This window comes from Chinchilla lanigera, unplaced genomic scaffold (genome assembly GCF_000276665.1).
Source record: "Chinchilla lanigera isolate Chin_1 unplaced genomic scaffold, ChiLan1.0 scaffold00058, whole genome shotgun sequence".
Lineage (NCBI taxonomy): Eukaryota > Metazoa > Chordata > Mammalia > Rodentia > Chinchillidae > Chinchilla > Chinchilla lanigera.
In genome coordinates, this window is record NW_004955459.1 from 5,427,772 (window position 1) to 5,448,774 (window position 21,003).

Consider the following 21,003-nt stretch of genomic DNA (forward strand, 5'->3'; position numbering starts at 1 on the left):
TTTTTTTTTGGTTTTTCTCCGGTACCGGGAACCGAACTCACGACCTTGCGCATGCCAGGCAGGCGCTTTTGCCGCTGAGCTAAATCTCCAGCCCCAACATGTTCTTATTTTTATCTCCTCATCTCTTCCTCTGTTTCCTGGCTGACATGTGGTGAGCAGTATTCCTCTGACAGGCCCTTCCACCATGCCTTTCTGCCTTGGAGGCAATGGAAATGGTCTGAATTTTCTGAAAGCAATAATCCTAATAATCCTCTCCATCTTTAAGTTGCAGGTGTCAAGTATTTTGCCCCAGAATCAAGCAAGTGATGAATAAAGAAACTAGGTACTGAAAGTGGGGCTGTTATATGACTGTACGTGACCATGTGGTTCAGAACTGTTTGGAAATGGTTTACAAGAGCAGACAGTAATGGATTGGAGAGGATACCTCGGGATCATTAGAATGCTATAAGCAGAGGAAGCAGATATTGATGTGGTATGCTGATCAGAACTCAGAAAACCAGAATGGTGATAGGTATGTGGACCTCAAAGGCCAAGTTCAGGAGGTTTCAGTTGGAAACACAAACTCCATTGGCAGTTGGAGTGCAGGGCCCATGTGTTACACCCTGAAAGAAAATTTGATATCATTTTTCCCATTCCTGAAACTTTGCTGGAAACTTCTATTAAGAAAGTAGACTAATTATCTGGTACAGGAAATTTCAAAGCATCCCAACATTCAGGCTATGGCATGAATACTATTGGATGCTTTTAGCCATATCAACAGTGAAAAGCAGGAGCAAAATGCAGATGTGAAAAGTTTGCAGTTTCAAGAGAGAGAAAGGACCTGCAAAGTTAAAGCTTTAGGGATCATGGTTGCAGAAAATATTAGTATTTTAAAAAGCCAAATATTTTGGACCAGGACAGTAGGAAAGATGGCATAACGAAATGTCAGGAATCAACAAGACACCACACTTTTCAGGTTCAGTCATACTGTCTTTCATTTTAAAAGAGAGCCCTTGGGCCTCCTGCTCCAGAGGGCTTTCTAGAAAATTGATTCTTTGAGATTCATTTGATAGTACTCAGCCATCCAAGTATGCAAGACCTCTATAGTCATGATTCAAGGGGCCCTGATTACTGCTTGAGCTTTTGGAAGACTTTGGTGTCACAGTCATGATGCTGATTTTATAGGCATGAAGAATGCAAGAGTTATGGGTAATTGGAGGCTTCTACTCAAAATTCAAAAGAAGGCCTGGGAGGCTAGGTAATGTGTCCCTGAGAGGGGGAAGAAGGGAGGTGTGAGCATGAAGCCAAAGTGCAATGAAGAGCCCTGGAAGCTAGAGATGCAGGAATGTGCAAGAATGTGGGCCTTCTACTGAGGGAACCCACTAGCAGGGGGAGGAGTCAGCCTAAGAAAATGGCCATTTGGGCTACAGCCATCAAAGCCATAAGGCTGGGGCCACCCAAGACATTTGAAGCTCACATCTCTGTACTACTTGCCCCAGTTGCTGGGCACAAAGCCTTAGGATTTAATGGGTGCCCCATTTTTTAAATCTTATTTTGGTCTGCAACCTCATCTTAACAGTAGCCCTTATACTCAGTTATTGATGAATTCATTTTTCTAGGTAGCATAGAGGTAGAAGATAAAAGGGAATGAGGAGAGAATCCTTGAAAATATAAGTTTTGGGGCACAGGGTGCAAGGTGGGGAGTGGAAAACAGAAGAAGAGGACCAAGTAGCTTTTCCAGGATAGCTGGAAGCTCAAAGTGGGCTCCAGTCCCATGCATGTGTTGGCAGGGAAGGCAAGGTCATAAAGCTCTTACCAACAGTGGCCTTGCTGTGGGGCCTCCAAGCAGGAAGCAGGGCATGGAAGTATAGCATCTCTGAGGGCCATTTAGGCTTCAGTTCTACTTTCAGAAATCTGAATAAGCAAGGGACTGGGTAAATCAAAGAGATTTGCTTCCCACAAACAAAGCACATACACAAATTCAATCAGGCTGCCTTGCAAGAGTTCACACCCTCACAGACTAAATTTTAGAGTGTTTCCACAATAGTGGCAAAGAACACAGTTAGGAAATCATTACTTATCATAGGAGAAATAGAATATCAAATAGCTCTCCACATAGAGTGAAGAGCAGGATCCCTTTGCCCTCTTTATACTACTTTGAATATCCATCTCACAGACTATAGCATATAGGAACTGTTTAGAACTCCAAAGCATCTCCCCCTTAGCCTGCACTCCTTAAATAGAAGATGGACTTTACCCATCTCCATGTTCCTCTTGTCTGACCCAGGGCTAATAACAGTGCATGCTCTCAGAAAACATTTGTTGAATAAACAGTGGTAGAAGCCAACTGTGAAAAAAAAAGACACAGAGCAAAGAGAAGGGAAAGATGACTCAAAATTTTGCCCCCTGCCCAGCACTGCAAATGATATCAACACAACTGAAGAAGTCACTGACTTTTAAAATAACCTTTTGAATAAGAAAATAAGAGAGGAAGAGGCTGATCTCTGGGAAAATGAAGGATATATTTTGTTTAAGAAAATTGCTTTGATTAAAAAAAAAGATCTGGTTTCATGCTGCTGCTTTATTCTCAACCCATCCCAAAAGAAGGGCAAAAACTAGGGAAGGAATATGACTGCTCAGCTGCCAGGAATGTGTGATGGGCATGGTCAGCTTTGGGGTCCTGCCCTGAAATGAGTAGTGTCCTTGATTCACAAGTGGAGGGCCCATCTCCAGCCTGGGGACTTGTCCTCACTACCAGAGCAGATGCAATTCCCCATTTTCTTTATCAAACAAAAAAATATTAGCAATAACAATATGATATGGTAATATCTCAGGATCCTCTGCGTGTGACCCATATACAACTTGAAAATATGGTTCTGAAAATCCCTTTGTCTTCAGAGAGTGTGGCTGAGGTTATAGCAGTTTCGATACTCTCCTTTCTAAAAGCCTTGCCCTCAGCATTTGAGAAATTTGCATATCAGGCACACTTTGTAGATTGGTGAGAAAAAGAAGTAAAACCCAGTATAGGGAAGGATCTGAATTCCTGGAATTATCACAACAATCAAGTGTCTCTTATAAGTGCTAAGGCACCCCCATTTAGAGAAAAGTACTTCATTATTCCAGGGAGGTGTTGCACAAATCAGTTCCCATTTGAAATGGTCTTTGCATGTGCCTACATTCAGCAGCCTTGCCAGGAAATCCTAAGTTGGAGAAGACCATGCTCATTGCCTCATTCCAACTTTGGGTTTGGCTTGGGAGGTAATGATGATGATGATGATGATGATTGATGATGATGATGATTATTTTGTCTTTTTGAGACAGGATCTCACTATGTAGTTTGAGCTGGCCTTGAGCTCACTTTGTAGTCCAGGCTGGCCTCGAACTCACAATGATCCTCTTGCTTCAGCCTCCCGAGGGCTGGGATTACAGGCGTGTGCCACCATGCCTGGCTACAATGATTATTATTAAGCTCAGTGGTCAGATGGAATGACTGAGTCTCCGAGAACTTAAATAAGCTTCCTAAAACCATAAAGCTACTGTGGAATGGCCAGAATTTGGAGCTTGGAGTTCATTAACTTTCTTGAATTTATTAGATATTTGTTAAACACAAAATATGGTATATCAGTGAACCTACACTAGGCCCAGAAGATGTGAAGACAAATTTGATAAGTATATCTGCTCAGAAGGAAACCAGTAGAAGGGAGAGAGGCAACAATCAAGCCTTCACAGTGAAATGTGAGGGGTGGACTCATGGAAGTGTGTGTGTGTGTGTGTGTGTGTGTGTGTGTGTGTGTGTGATGCAGAATAGATTGCCCTAAGAGAACAAGTTAATAAGCATCATCAGAAATCTGTATTATAAATGAAGTGGCATCTGCCTGGTACATAAGGTGTGGGAGTAGATTCATTCTAATTAGAGGGACAGGGCCTTCAGAAGGTAATGAAGCAAAAAGAAGCAAACTTGCTGTAAAGAGCACATTAACTGAAAAAAATATATTTCAAGGAATGTGGGAGAGGAGGACACAGAAGAATAAATTTTGCATAATAATATTAATTCAATTTTTAAAATGTTTGTATGTATGCTGCACGAAAACCAAAAATCAAAAAAACAAAAAAACAAAAAACAAAACCCTGACTCACATTTGGTTCTCCAGGATGCAGGCTCTGAGATGAGATGGAATTAAGGGAGTGGGATTTTTTTATGAAGATTCCCTAGGAGCCGCACTTGGGGTCTGGAGAAAAAGCAAGCAAGAATGAGTAGGGAGAAGTAGCCATGTGCACGTGACCACAGCTTACCACAACCCCAGACTGCTTGGGCTAAAATAACACATCAGAGGCCCCCCTGGTTGGGCCTTTCTGTTCTGGCCTCTGCTGGACACCAGATATGGAGTCTCTTGGGCAGGACAACCTGGTCAGGATTCCTCGGAGACCAACGGGAATCCCTGAAAGTTGAAAATGGAAGTTTGGACAGTATGCCCAGCCGTGCAGTACCAGCTTATTCCTGAAGGGCACCCTGGGCAAAATCCTTCAGAGCCTAGAGAGGTCTTTATAGGTGGACAGGGCCAGGATCACGGTCCTTGCTCTTTAGCCAGAGCAGGGTGAAGAAGTCAGAACCTGAACTCATACACGGACCTTCTTACCTCTTCTTCTACAAAATAACCTTTCTTACTGCAGAAGCTTTAACTCAATCTCTTCCTCCCATGGTAATAAGAAATTTGCTAACAAGATGGGAGGAGAGTACAGTCTGCCACTAACATTTTGTGAAGTATTCTCACCGCATCTCCCATCCACTGCTCTACTCAAGGGATTTCCCACTCTTTCCTCAGAGTTAGCAAAGTGTTGCCAGAGACTGGAAGAAAGTTAATGGGCTCAGAAGCTGAGCTCACTGAGCAGCAGCTGCCCCGCCGCAGCAGCAGGATGGGTCTGCTGTGACCAGCCTGGGGCTTCCCTGCGCTGCTCAGCGTGTCCTGGTCACAGCAGCTCAGGGGCACCTTTGCTCTGGGAAACTGACACTTGAGCTCTCCCTTCTCTACCATTCCTCAGAGTGGGGCCTAATGTACAGGACGCACTGTTTCATTTTCTAAAAAAGTCTGCCTTGAGTGTCTTTGAACAGTTATGATCCTAAATGCAAGTATATAGTGTGGTATTTTATTTATTTTCTGTACTGCTATAAATGGAGAATACTAGATGTCCCAAAGAATCAAATTACTATTTCTAACGTCGGATTTGTGTTTCCTTACTCTCAGAGACTATCTTCCTGGGCTGCAGAAAAAATAAGGCCATCCTCCCCTTAAAAAAAAAAAAAAAAAAGTCCAAATGAAACAAACAACATAAAAAGTGTTATTCCTGATGTTTTTCTACCAGAAAAAAAGTCAAGCAAAACAAGAAAAATCTCTGATCTGCTCCAGTAACTCAATATTAGTCCAACAGAGATGTATATAATAAAACAAGCTTCAGAGTCCAGAGTACTAACCATTACACAATGGAACCTACTGAAACGAGCTTCAAATACAATAGAACAGGTTTTAGCTAAACATTTCCAAATTTTTGTTTGAACATTAAGGGACAAGACTGACTAAAATTGTCTATTAAGCTGCATTAAATACATGCAATTCTCAAATTTTAAGAAATAATTTTTCACAGAAACATGATTTGATCACTCACTTCCTTGAATGTAAAAATATTACCAATAGTCTTTGAAGACTACAAGCTATAAGAATTTAATTTTATGATACAGTTGTGTTAGGAGGTAGGTATTAAAAGGACAGCTGGGTGGTTCTTCATTACTTTTAGTTGAAGAAACATTTTAAATGCTTTCATTGGTTTATAAAATCAGTACATATCTATGGGGAATGCTATGATATTTTGATAAATATAGACCATACATAATATCAAATCAGGGAAACTAGCATTTCTAGCACCTCAAATTTTTTTTATTGTCTTGTGTTGATAACATTCAAATTCTGCTTTTCTAGCTAATGTAAAATATACGAAACATTATTTCCTAACTACAGGCACCCTATTGTTCCACAGAATATATTCCTCTAATCTAAATGTAATTATGGTGAAGTGTAGTGGTGCACACCTGTAATCTCATCCCTCAGAAGGCTGAGGCAGGAAGACTGCTGTGAGTTCTAAAGCAACCTGGGCTACATAGTGAGTTTAAGGCCCGTCTGAACTACACAGAGAGACCCCGGTCATAAAAAGATACATGCAATTATGTATCCTTTAACTGACTTGTCTGTCTTTCTCTCTCCCCAGAACCTCATGACCACTATTCTGCCATGTAAAACTGCCAACAATTTTAGTTTCCCCATATTAGTGAAGAATTTATTGAGTACTATTGTATACTATTGTATACATTTTTAGGATTTTTTTTTTTTATGCAGCAACTAACTGAAGTTCTCATGGGACATGTCTCTCTCTCTCTCTCTTTTTTTTTTTACCAAGCTCTTAAACTAATTAGAACAAGTTCCCTTATATAATTATTATAGAGGACAACTGAAGTCACATGTCTTTTTTTGAGAAATACGATTCTGTTATATTTGACATTATGTTACTTTTAAAACAATTACTTTTTGTCCAATTATAATACTCAGAAACTGATAAAATGCTGAAAAGACAAATACCGCTTCACTCTTTTGTTTTATTTAATTTTTTTTTTTATACTGGGAATCAAACTCAGGACCTCGTCCTTGCCAGGCAAGAGCTTGTGCTGCTGAGCTATATCCCCAGCACTGCTTCACTCTTTGCTTCACCACTGGCATAATAAGAAGTGATGCTGTCGTTATTTCCCAATGTTAACAGAACACAGTGAAGAACATCATGTCCTCTCCAATGGGAGACTCTGCTACTTGCATCAAGACAGCCGTCCTCAGGAGACATTCATGAAGTCAAAAGTAAGTTACTAGTCTGTGCACAGCAGGCAGGCATTCATCTATGAGGCTGGTCATGCCACAGACCATGAGGTCATGATGTGCCCCAGAACAAAATTATCATGCGCTCTACATTCTCCATACCTTCATCAGGGACATCATGGACATCAGAGATTAGTAATTCTCTACCCTCCTAAAAACAGAAGCTGCATTTTTGGAAACTTTTAAACTTTTACTATTTATCAAGTTGTTATAGTATTTTCTCAAGAGATTGTAAGTTTGGCATCAATTCAGTTTATTTTAACACCAGTAGAACAGTTGAGCTGGAGGGGAAAAATTGGTCCATGGAACAAAAAGGAGAAGAAGGAAGTAAAGTCATTAAACAGGACTCAGACACACACATTTTCACAAATTTCCTTCTATACTTGCAGTATGCTTGGAAAGATTTTATACCAAATTTATAAAGAATGAGACACTTTCCACACTGTTATCTACACCTGAGCATAAAAAGAAGCATGGCTGTCACTCCCAATGTGTGCAGGTAGCAGATCTTAAGTCTGGAAAGATCAGTCTGGCAAGATGAGTTGCTAGCCCTGGTTATCATCTGTAGTAGACAGCAGGGAACTTCAGCTCATACATTTCAGAAGGTCCACATTGGGAAAATTTTCCCACTGTGCTAAACCAATTCAGCTTATGAAATGCTATGGATGCAAATGTACCTAACATGATGATAAAACAGCCTGAAATTAAAGTATTGATTTTGGGAATCCAGCATACATTGACTCATGTATCCGCATCTCAGCCTGTCACAATGCTTCAATACCAAGGGCAGTGCTGAGAGCCACATTGTATCTCACAATACAGCCTGTGTCTGATCCTGAGCGAGCGCTCATCACCCCAGCAGTTGTCCGATAATTACAACGCTGAATGACAGCCTGTTTGGACTGAGTGTTCCTTCCGTGGCCAAAGATAACTAGGCGGACATATCCAAATTAATATTTATGTGACACTCTGCTTATCCTAGCACACAGCAACAATATCTCTTCCTGCCTAGCAAACATTAATATCCAGCATCTCTAAGTTTCTGAATAATGGAGACCGCAGTTCTTCATTTGGACTGTTATGACTGTGTAGAGCTTATTTATTTATTTATTTATTTTTATTTACTGAAGAGCTGAACTATACAAAATAGAAATGTTAGGAATTCAGGTGTTTTCTTTGATTTTGGCCCTGACATTTAAAAATACATATATCACACCAAGCACTCAACAATGTAATTTAAACCAACAGACTCATATGACCTCCAACGGTATGCTTTTATCTCCAAGTACATTAAGACAAATCCAATAAAGGAGAGTAACATCTGAGACTGGACTTATCGGAGAGAGATACAACAAGCGCAGGTGCTCTCTCCGCTCTGACCTTGCTTCCTGCTCCACGAGGCAGCATCTCCAGACCTGTCAGTGTGCCCTGCAGCTCATGGCATTTGTGATCAACTTAACAGAAATGTTTAGAAATAAATCTCACCACAAGCACAGTTGCCTGCCTTCTCTTTTGACTTGCACAAAATTTGTCACATATTGAATCCACGTGATAATCTCATAGCTACATAAAATTTGCATGAAAGGATAAAATAATTATTCTGACTTTATATCTCCCACCACCTAAAACTTCATTAATACTGCATGAAAATAAATTCAAATTTAACATGGAATATAATTTATGAAAATTGCAAAAGATTACTTGATTCCACAAAAAATTTGTGTTAAGGATGACCAGCAAACTTCCTCAGAGAAAATGTGAGATTTAAGTAGAATTAAAATAATATATATATTTAAAATGTATTTTAATAGTAAACAGTATCAATTTCATGAGTTGTCAATTAAGTAAATGTACTAAAATCTCAAAAATATTTTAGAAATTTATATCTTAACTTTTGTTGGGCATGGGAAACACAACAAAGGAGAGAAGGATTATGAATGAATATTACCTCTATTATGTGATGATTTTCTCAGTTAACTTTTAAAAGTTGAAGAATTTATTCTGAGCTTATAAGAAGCAAATACAGCACGTGCTTTTAGTGAGGATGGGTTTTAATTACTATGAAAACCATTTGTAAGCTGGGAGTAATACTGCACTCACGAAAACTAAAGCAGGAGAATCACAAGTTTGAATCTAGCCTGGGCAACTTAGTGAAATCTTATCTCAAAAAAAGATAAGAAAATGGAAGATAAGGGAATGTGAAGGAAAGAAAGGGAAGGAGAGAAAAAAGAAAAAGGAAAGGAGAGGATAAGAGAGGACAGGAGAAGCAGAGAAGAGAAAAGTCAAGTTCCAGCAGATTGTCAAATTCTGTCACTTATTTATATCCCTGCTCTGTAATTCTGTAATTCCAAGAGTTATACAGGAGCATATTTTTAGCTTTCAACTGGTACAATATCTCTGATTAATTTAAAGCTCTGTTTTGAAATTAAAACTTTCTAGTTCCCCCCTGCGCATTATCCAAAATTACAACTGTAAGAATGTTCTTGCATCAGTCCAGTAAATCATCTGGCCTAGTGTGTCTGAAATTCTCTCTCACATGTGAGCACAAGCACATGTGTGCACACACACACACAAACACACACCTGACCATAAGCTTCTTGAAAAAGTAACATCTCTCAATTCATCTTCCAATCCTCTCAACCAAGCAAGGCTGCCTGACCAGTGCAGATGCTTAATCAGCATGGATGGGATGAAGGAAAGGACAGACACAGGAATGAGGTCAGAGTTCTTCCTGTCCCATTATGGGGACAAGCTACTGGTTCACATGAACAGTGTGGTTCAGGTGATTCTCAATTGCAGGGAGGGAAAGACCAGCAAAGAGATGTCTATCCAGGCATCAGGGCTACTACTTTCTGTATATGCAAGAGTAGTTACTTAAGTGACACTGTATAATCAAAGAAACCCCCTAGTCTTAAAATAAGTAGTCCTTCCCCCAACCATATTGCTGACATCAGAAATTCCTTTGAGGGGTTTCTACTATTTCATAACACTGTGATAAGTGGTCACCAGGGGTCAGGCATCACTGGTAAGGTGGCCCACTGACAAGGAATCTACTCCAAGTAGTTACTGGTGTAACCAGTTGATATCTCCTCTTCTTTTTTTTTGGTTTTTCTCCGGTACCGGGAACCGAACTCACGACCTTGCACTTGCCAGGCAGGTGCTTTTGCTGCTGAGCTAAATCCCCAGCCCCGATATCTCCTCTTCTTAAGAGGAGATTTTTTATTGTAATGATGAAAAATGAACTTTCCCTAGACATTTGAAGACAATATATATAAAAAGAATATGTACAGTCAGGAACCAGTCCAAAATTTAATACGGGGTAACATATAATTTGCAGCTATGGCTAATGAAGCCCAAAAGGAACAATTTGCAGAATGATATCTGTGATTGTAAATAATGACCTATGTTAATCATTTCTCAGCTCTAAAATAAAAGCCATTGTCCTGGGGCCTGGTCACTGAGTGGCCTTATAGGGATTTTAATACAAAGTATGTCTTCAAACATCCCATACCTACAAACAGCTGGCTGTTCAGTTGCAGGCGGAAGTGGCCCTCCTCTGAGGTCTCCCTGGTGCTCCTTGGAAGGTTGTCCACCTGGAGTGAGGTTTCCTTAAGGCTCCTCTCAGCACGGACATAATGCCATTGGTTGTCATTTAGAGGAGAAGGAGACTGGACGATGAGCTCCACAGGGCCATTCCCAACATCGATGGCAAAGGTGATCTCGGAAGGAGCTGGAACCAAACAGAGAAACAGGAAGAAGGATGAAGGCAGCCACTGGTGTGTTAAGGGCACAAGGAATAAATGGAGGAACTAGTCTAAGTCATTATGGGCATGAAGACGTCCTTCTAAATCACTGCAGCACTGAAGTCACTAGTAATAGTAACAGCCACTGAATACTGGAGATATACATGTTCTGCACACCCTTAGTGGATCCTTAATTTGAACACAGAAATAGGAGAAGGATCTGGGCCCCTATGCCTGATTAAACACTCCTGTGTGCATTGGCTCTAAGTTTCCCAGATCTTCTCTGGTTCAGCTGTGGACTGCTGTATTTCTGTAGACATAGGGTTAGCAAGCAGCTCCTCTTATGCAGGAAGGAGCCTTGTAGGCTGGGAAGTCCACTGCCTTCCTCCATGATGAATTCACGTGATATAATCCTCCATATTATTCCCATGACTAAAAAGCAAAATGAGGTGGAGAAAATTTAATTGCCTTCTCCAAGCAGACTTTGCTGCAAATTGAGCCTCTTGAGGTAACATCATACCTTCTGGGACTCTCCCTCTTTCTAAACAATTTGGATATCATAGAAGCCAGATTGTAGACAAAAGTGATAATACTTTTTCTGATGAAATAATGATGGTGGAGGGTATGGTAGTAGAGGTGACATTCATAATAGTGGGGGTGGTGATGACGACGGTGATTGTGATCATGGTGGAGGCAGATGGTGGATGATGACTGCGGTGGTGATAAAGTTTGTGTTGGTGATTGTGGTGATGACAGTAGTCACAGTGATAGCATCACTGGTAGTGGTGGTGGTGAAAATGGTGATGTCAGTAATGACAGTAGTAGCTGTAAATTATTAATGAACAAAATGGAAGTTACATCATAGTAGGTAAAACTAACTTGATTATTAGCCTTCATGATAAACACAAACTATCATGTTACGGTTTTGACCTAAAATGTCTTATGTGTTCAGAGGTAGGGCATTTGGGAGGTGGCTGGGCCATGGGGATTCTATAACCATCACTAGATGAATCCATTGATGAGTTTACACCTGAAAGTCATGTTAGGAAGCAGGGCCCAGCTGGAGGAAAGGAGGTACTGGACAGTGACCTACAGGAGTGCGTGCTCGTCCCCATCTTCTCCGTTTTCTGTTTCCCGGCAGCCCTGCATGGCAGCTTTCCTCCACATATCCTTCTGCCATGTTTGCTTTGGGGGCCCAAGTCCTTTCCCTGTTTCTGAATGTTCAAATTAAGGATCCGGGGCTGGGGATTTAGCTCAGCAGCACAGCACCTGCCTGGCAAGTGCAAGGTGTGAGTTTGATTCCCGGTACCGGAAAACAAAACAAAACAAAAAAGTCAAATTAAGGATCCACTAATTGTGCACAGAACATGTACACCTCCAGTATTCAGTGGTCGTTACTATTACTAGTGACCTCAGTGCTACCGGGATTTAGAAGGACGTCCTCATTCCCATTCTGATGTACACTAGTTCCTCCATTCGCTGTGCCTTCAACCAACCATGAACTGAGCAATCAGAAGCCAAATCCACATTTCATCTTCTCAGTGGCAGGTGTCGGGTATTTTGTCCAAGCAATGAGAAAGCTGACTAATATATATATTCTCTCATTTTAGTCTGTAAAACCATCCTATGTGAAAGACATCATTATCCTTACTTTATGGGTGCGAGAAATTCAGACAAGTATGAAAAGTTTCCTCCAATTTTCCCAGACAGTAAGTAGACTCTGACTCCATAGGTAGAATTTCTCACTTGTTTGCCCTTTTGAACATATTGCCTTACATTTTGCATTGTTATGCAAGAATTTTCTAAATCTAAAATAAGCATCGAGTTAATATAAAGTGAGTTTGAAGAAGACAGTCTTTTGTGAGTAACTGCTATTTTCATGTGCAAGAGCTTCCCTGGCCTCTCTGTACCTTATGTCACTGTCCCCCTTCCTTTACTCCCTAAATTAGGAAATAAGTCCTCATTTAACATCATAATCAATTGCCAGTACAAGTTAAAGAGATGCCAGAAATCAAACATCACCCTGGGTCGTAGCCTGTTCAACCATTGAGCACTAACAGAAAGCTATCCCTAGTAGAGGAAGTACCTATAAGGAGAAATTCAAGAGACATGAATTTGAATTGCTTCTTTTAATTAGAAGACCTTAAAGAGAAGCAGCAAACTGGAGCCTGAAAATTGGAATTCTAGAGTCACCCTTTCCTAAGCAAGTTTTCATTGCACTATGCCAATCATCAGGTTGTTTATATTTTAATCCTCATGAAGTTCTTAGAACTGTGCCTGGCACATCGTATGTGCACAAGACGTGACAATTACTACTGTCATTGCTGAAGTCCATAGTTTTTCACTCCATTTCTCTGGCTATGACTTACAAAGCACCTTATTCAGACTCCCAAAGCCATCCTTTAGTCCTGCTCGTCTCAAACTAAAATGTCTCAGTGATGCCTGCTCTTCACATCTGTTTTGCTGCAAAGAATGAAGGGTAAATCTTGCTGAGAATTTGGGGAGAGATATTAAAGATCTTGCTAAAACCTTCTTGCAATGATAGCCTTGTGGATGGTAAATTCCACTCTGCCAGCACATCTTCATAGAGGGCCTGCCACACTCTGTGGCTGCCCCAGGCCTGCCTTCACTGTAGGTTTCCTGTCTGTGCTTAGCACAGCTATACCACTTGTCCCCCTCTTGTACAATGATCGTCAACTGCCTGTCTCCCCCTCGGCCTTTTGCAAACTGCAGAGGAGCTCTTCACTTATTGTGGACCTAGCACTCAGCACCAAATGCTACCCTTAAATCAAAATTTTATTCATTAAAACATTGTCCGATTGCACATATGAAATGCAGTTTTGAAATGTTTTTGGCAGTTTTTAGCCAAATGTTTTAAATCTTTAGAAAGCCATTTCTGAAAAGTTATAATTTACCTTTATTCATGTAACAGTGTTAAAGCCATTCCTTCTTGATCTGAAGGAGAATCAGAAAATCCATTGGTGGATTCCTGCCATCTTGTCCCATGAAACTCTGCATCATTTCTAATTTTTTTGGTTTTTACTTTTTATTCTCTTTAATAGTTTGACCAATCTTGCATTCTTACATCTGGTAATCTGAGCAACTTCGGTGAAAATAACAATATGTAATATAACAGCCACAGTTAATTCCTATCATTTTGTTCTGAAACCCTGTATAATTTTATTGTCTTTGTTTTCTTTTGTTTTTGTCTATGTTGTTGGTATTTTGCTAGTGTTCTCTTTTTTACTATTCTCTTTAAAATAAGAAGATAAATAAATAAATTTTAGAAAAAGAATATTCAACAGCGATAGGTACTAGTTATTGAGTATTTACCATAAGCCGGGCACCTGCTTAGCATTTTTATGAATTAACTCACTTAAGCTTCACCGCAGTCGTAGGAGACAGATGCTACTTCAGAGATCAGAGGTCCAGGTTGTGAACCGGGTTGTGCAGTGGAGTCAGAATCTGAATGGAGGTGGTGTGGCCCCAGATCTGATTCTAAAACTACAGTTCCCAGTCCCCAAGGCAAAACTTTCAACCTCAAAACCTGCGCAGTCTTGCAGAGCAGTGAAAACCTGGAACGCAGTTACAGATACCTGAGAACATCTCAATGAGAAGCAGTGAGCGAGTGCACAGCTAGCGGCCTTGCAGCAGGACACTGAAGTGAACATGAGCTCTCAGTGGCCAGAGGGGCAAACATCACCCATAGGACCATGGTGGGAACAGGGGAGGCTATAAAACAGCACTAGCTATCACATGAACTTGGCCTCTGGCTTCTGAACCTTGAAGTGTCTAACAGATGCCTTCTCTCACTATTCACTCCTTTATGGTCAAAATTAAATCTAAGGCATCACCACGGCCTTTGGATGGGTTTCTCTGCAGCCATCTGCTGGGCACTGATAATTGAAGATGACCGAACTTGGATGAGCTCACAGCTGACTGCTGAGAAGCTTGGCAAAGCAGAGCATGGGAGCCTCTGAGAGAACATCTACTGTGGGATGCGAGGATGGGAGAGAGGCTCCAGTGTGGTGCTCTCCCACTGCCTGGCCACAAAATATGTGGACCAGTGTGCCCCATACAGGACTCCCTTAGCACCCACTTGATGTTCTTTCTCTTTCTGTCTCTCAGCCCTAAGCTTCATGGGAGTGGAACTATGAGTTCATTGCTTGCCTTCAAGGTCCTTTTATGGACAAAGAGGGTACGAGTCTCTAATGTAGCCAATTAGCGTTGTACATGTAGTCATCTCAAAATGAGAAACAGAAGCTAAATAAAAAATGGTTACACTTTTTGAACACACAGATTCTTTGAGATTCTGAGGATACTGTGATTCTCGTCTTTCACACACATAGTTTTGGGCAAAATTGTAGACACTTCCTGAATGCCCTGGGCTTCAACATCTGGAAGTAAATAATTCTGTTTTCTCTTAACATTCTATATTCCTTAAAGAGTTTTGCAAAATTTGGTAAGGGACCTCACAAAAGAGCAGAGATGTAGAGTTGCATCCTGGGCTCCAGTCTTCCACAGTCAATTAACTGCAGGCTTGTTGTCTGTGGGTTTATGTTCCTCATCTGCTGATTGGACATGAATTGGGCAACAATGCATGGTGCACTACTGTCATAGTCAGAGACAGGACTGTCTGCAAACAGAATGAATTAATGTAAAGAATTCAGCAGAGTGTCTAGTCTTAGTAACTACTCAACAATCCAGTGAATTTTACTAGTAGTATTAATGTGTACTATTTTCTGTGGTTCTGACTGCAGCATAGTCAAAATCATACCACATGTGGTCATATTCTCAATATAACACATTTGCATTCTAAAATGTAACTCTGAGTGTGCTTGTGTGTGTGTTTGCTTTTTCTCACTAAGCAACTCAAGAAAATTCTGTTGTTTTTATTTAATTTACATTGAAATGAATTATAGAGCCCAGTTGAACTGATATTATTAGAAACCAGCCATAAAAATGAGAAAATTAAATCTCAATCACTTAGAGAATATGATAGAAATATATCTTTCATTAGGTCACAAACAGTGCTAGGATTACAACTGCTAAACACTCCTATGTCACGAAAAATAAATAACTACTTACTAGTTCTTTTCCTATTTTCAGGGATTTTTCAAATAAGTTATGCATTTCTATCCTAAAATGCACCTCGGAAGAGTCATTGTTGATCTCCTCACCACCACCGCCTCATTAACACACCCAGAATGTTTTTGCTTTTGTGCTGGGGTTTAGGTGAAGCTGACTCTATGCCCAGACAGAAAGGTGGGCCTAGCATAAACACTCTACAATCGATCTTTTCTTTCCTTGTCAGGTGAGCTGCTTTTCAGGATTGTTGGGTCACAGGATGGAAATGATCAACTAGGCAAAGACATAGCTCTCGCATAAGGCACAGCTAGCCTTAGACCAAAGTAAATATTCAGATATCAGAGCAGAGAAAGAAGTCATTCAGACCACTAATACTTTGTGTTATATTGCTGAATTTTCAGAAATACAGCCGGCCCTATATCTGGCCTTCTTCATGTATCCCAGTTCCAGTGGATTCCCTTCCCTGTATCTGCCGCTTCACAGTGAGTTCTCTGTTAATTGCAGCTACGTATACCTGGTTGGTATCTGAGGGTAACCAACTCCATGCTGCGTAAACAATTACTACGGAGGTGATAAAATTTCTAATGTGGCTCATAAATCAGCTCCAGGAGCATACACCTGAATGCACACTGGGTTCTACAACCCAGGCTCTTTCCATGTTGCCATGGTGACTCTGGCAGACCATTCCTTCCTGCTTTTCCTCAACAAGTCCTTATTATCTATCTCTACTTGCAACAGAGATCACTGCCAACAAAACTAATTTTTTTTTTCACAACCCCATCTGAATCACATTCACTAAGACTCTAGAGAATGGTGAACTGTCTTTTTTTCCTAGCAGGCAGACTAATCCCAAGGCAATACAACTCAAGAGTCTCCACTGGAAGTGACCCAAAAGGAAATGGATTGAAAATTTCATGGAGACCTGCTGTTCCCTGTCCAACAATTTGGTATATCAACCTTGGAAGCTGGTATTCAGATGGTTGGAAAGGAACACTCCTTGGGGACAGGAAAGAAGTCCATTCTGAGCCACTGCATCTGTTGGAAGGACTTCTCTTTTCTATGTAGCTGGCCTATAGGGGTTTCCTGCTATAAATTCTCCAGGTATAAATTCTATCTGCCAAAAATTCATCGTGGAAGTGTAGCTGTAAATAAGAAATGAAAGATGTCCCCCAAGTCTGACATGCTGCCTTCCAAATATTAATAAGCATAATGATAAATTTAGGAATCATGAAGTTCTGCAACTTAACTATTTCTCATGCAAAAATGTATTGGTTTATGTAGTACTCCTTAATCCAGTGATGAAGTATATCCCACACAGTTATAGCAATGATTTTTAATCTGTTGTAAATTTACCACCAATTTAACATTTAAAAGAATGTGTGCAACCCAAAGGGCAAAATACACTACCACAAGTAATAAACAAGTTGGACATTGATAGGTAATTAACACTAAATCACGGCTAATTATCTGGTGGTAATATACCATGACATCTGGCATGGCTTTAATGAGTCAAAAGGCCATAGGGCTCGACTTTGATTAAATTTACTTTGAGGTCATTTTACCCATATTATAAAGTGGTTAGCACTCAACTCCACATTTTCTGAGCCTGGCCAAGTTAGGCAGGAGGGATTTTATTTCATATCAGAACCACACACATTTTCTCCCCTTTGTAGTTCAACTCCTTGGAGTAAAAGGAGGTTAAAACTACCAATTAAAAAGCTCTGTTTCCTTGTGCGCACTGGGCTTCAGTTGCAAAAGAAGCACTTAGCTGCTTGACAACTTGCTGGAGACTCCCACAAACACCTCCGATACCTCCTCTAGCCAAAGCATTTTCTATTTTAACGAATCTCTCACATTCCCAATTTCTTTTTTTTTCTTTTAAAAAATAAAAGAAGGAAAACATATTAACAGACAGACATCCATTAACAAAATAGCATAAGAATAGTACAAACAAAACAGAGTTACAGACAAAGTTGTAGGAAATTAACCATGGTTGTTGTATTACTTACTGATAATGTCAAAGTTTTTTCTCAGTAAAACAAATAGAGATATACAAGATTGATCAAACAAGTAATCATTAACTGTCCTTTTCTGTAGAGCAGTAGAAGACAGTAGTTCAACTATGTTCCCAATTTCTGTTGCTGAGACAATGTTTATCCTTTCGAGGATATTCCATGCACTGACATCAGTGCTGTGATGTGGTCAGTTGCCTCACACCCAGCACAGGAAACAATGATTAGATATGGAGAGATGCGGCATCCAGTGACAAACACAAGTCATCACAGCCACCCATGGGCACAGTAAAGGCAAGGTGGAGGGGCAGGCCACCCAACTTATAAGCCATAATGTGTGCACAAAGGACAGAGTACCCCAAAGCAATAGCACGTCATCATCACTCTCCAGTTATTCAAAGAAATCCCAATAATAAAACATTCCTCCCTCAAAAGCTTTTGTTGTTGGTCTACATTTTAGCAGATGTTAAAATTGTTCTTACATTTTAAACATGTATATGTAAACTTCAGGTCAGTACATGTTATTAATTACCATTTAGTAAATTGTGTGGTCTGAGGGGAATAGGGACAACTCCAGATATACTGTTGGCTCTTACACATGTAGACCTAAATAAATGTTGATTTTCAAGAGTTAGAAGTCAGCTTCAAGTTTTTCTGTTATATAATTCCTGTGCTACCATTGTTTACATGGACTTTACTATTGAATGCCTGAATAGATGTGTCCTCTGTGATGGTTGGAGACAAACACTGAATTCCCAGGAATCTTAAGCAATTCCTAATCTTTCAGAGCTTTATTTTTACAAAACAGAACAGAAATCTGTGATGATTTTCTAGTGAAAAACTTCTGTGGAATTATTTTGATTGCAGAGATATTTGGATGATGCTAGAATTAATATTTAAGAAAGTGTCATAATTTCTGAAATTTATTGTGAAACAAAATGTTTAGAAATCTTTACTGAACAGCCTTATTTTAAAACTCTTTCCTACTTACACCTCTATAGATTTATTTGGAAAAGAAATATAATTTAAAATTAATAAAAAAATTTTGCTCAAAATAAAAGAAGAAAACCGTGATTGATACTTTTTCTAAACAAGAAGATATATGGAAAATCAATTTGATAGTCCACAACAAATTTGCAGAAATAAAGGGCTAGGGACAGGGACTTTAATGTTATTATTACTGAAATATATATATATATATATTTTTTTTTTTCTTCCTTTTCATAAAGATGAATTAATTAACCACTGTATTTTTATGCACTGGAATTCATTTGTATTGGCATGATCACACATACAAAGTGTTGAAAAGTAGAACATTTTACCATCCACATGTTTATTGTTTTTTTCACTTTATGATTATTAGCAAGTCTAATCTGTACATAGGGGATGCAGTGTGTACAAGGAAATGTGTATCCTGGAATCTATTCCTGTGACTGTACCACCATCGATGGGGAAGAAGTGCAGAAACCTTGAGAATCTGATAGGAGAGTCACACTTTCCTCGTTGCTAGCGATAAGTTATGAGATTACTTTTGAAGCACAGAAACAACAACAAAAGCAGATCCGATTTATGAACAGAGCACTATATTCATCACTTCTATTTTCTGTAACAAGCATGGTCCTGTGGTGTGCAAAATGAAAGTTATGGAAAAAATAATGCTCACGGCTCAGACCATGGGCCCTACAGTAGGATCTATGGGAGTTTTAGAATGATACATACTGAGAGGAATCACTAGACATAACACACTCAGAAAAACTAGAAATTATCACGGCTGCTTTTGCCAAAGCCCACTGTGGTTAACCTGACAGTACAAACTTGCACTAGTGGTTGGTGGCTAAGACAAGGCTACATCTTCTGTTGACCACTGACATTCATTCATAAATGAGACACTCACAGCTTATTTCAAGTCGGATGAAGTCTTTAATGCCAAGGTTTTCTAGGAAAACTCCAGATAAAGCGGTGGTTTTAAAAAAGAAGGAAATGTCGGCACTGAATTCCGCGTGGAAGGTAGGAAAATGGAGATAAGAGGCTTCTGTATAAAATGAGACGGCATTCCAGAAATGTCCTGCAAATGACAAAATCCTTAAGTACGGGTCATGGCTTTCAAGGGGATATGGAAAAGCACTGGGCAGGGAGATAATGTTTAGGACCAGGGGACACTGCAGGGAGAAGGGATAAGGGATTTAAAAACATCTTGTGCTCATGTAATGCAGAGAGAGCTTCCTCCATTTAGTACTCACTGTCACCATAGCAACGCAAGGGACCAATTCTCCAAGCAGCTTCTGAGTTTGATCTGTTGGTATCGGTGATAACTATCTGCGTGACAGGCAAGTGGTCTTTGAAGGAAAGAAAGCCAGTATCATTTGTCCTGAAAAATATAAATTTAAGGAAAAAAAAAAGAAAAGAAAATGTGGGTAATGTAGGAATCACATGTTGAGAATCCTCTTTTCACAAATGACTTGGGCTGGTTGCAGTGGGGCTGGGGAGGGAGGGGTGTAATAGGCCTTTGATCTCAGAAGGGCATGTGAGCCTGGAATGCCAATTATGAAACCCCCAGCCCACCTCTAAATACCATTGGATTCTACATCTTCCCTTCAGGTGCCTGCAGAAACACAGACTGTTTACAAAAATTGCTGCTGCGTATTGTGGCTGGGAACACCCTACCTGCCCAGTGCAGCACCAAAGTGACATTAACTATAGCCTCCATTCCCCAGAAATAATTGGTGATCTTAGTAACTAACTTCAAGTAGGCATCACCAATCTGTCTCCAGAGCCCCCCTCAAAGACTTGTTTCAGCTGCCTGCCAACAGCTTTCATCAGACTTCAATGTTTCTTATCACCTTTTAACTAAGAACAAATCTTTCTTTTATAGCTCATGGTTCCTTTTCATTTTGGTCTCCCTTTGAAAGATCTTGGTAGTTAATGATTCTGGCTGTGTCCTTGTTAATTATGCAAATTAAGAATTTATCACCTACTTCTTTACAATTTTACAAAAAGAGGAGTAAGCCATTATTCCCCCCCCTCTTAAAATGTGTTGCAACTGTGAGGTGAGATTATACCATTTTGCTGAGAGTAAAAATGGGTAGGAAGAAACTGGCACTGAATGTATAAATTCAGAAATATACAAGGAGCAATATACAAGGAGATAGAGCTGGGGATATAGTCCAGTAAAAGAATGCTTATGTAGCATGCAGGAAGCCTGCTTCAATCTCTAGCACTATGAAAAGATAGATGGTAGATTAGACAGATAAGTAGATAGGTAGATAG

General features: G+C 40.0%; 1 protein-coding gene across 1 annotated transcript in view; it reads right to left on the reverse strand.

The window, feature by feature from the left end:
• Cntnap5 (contactin associated protein-like 5) overlaps positions 1-21,003 on the reverse strand; it is an 809,758-nt gene that overhangs the window by 115,178 nt on the left and 673,577 nt on the right. The window contains exons 15-17 of the mRNA XM_013521091.1: positions 19,977-20,104; positions 19,631-19,801; positions 10,405-10,623 (exon numbers count right to left, since the gene is read on the reverse strand). Coding sequence (XP_013376545.1) covers positions 10,405-10,623; positions 19,631-19,801; positions 19,977-20,104 — 518 coding nt within the window. The remainder of the gene's footprint in view (positions 1-10,404; positions 10,624-19,630; positions 19,802-19,976; positions 20,105-21,003) is intronic.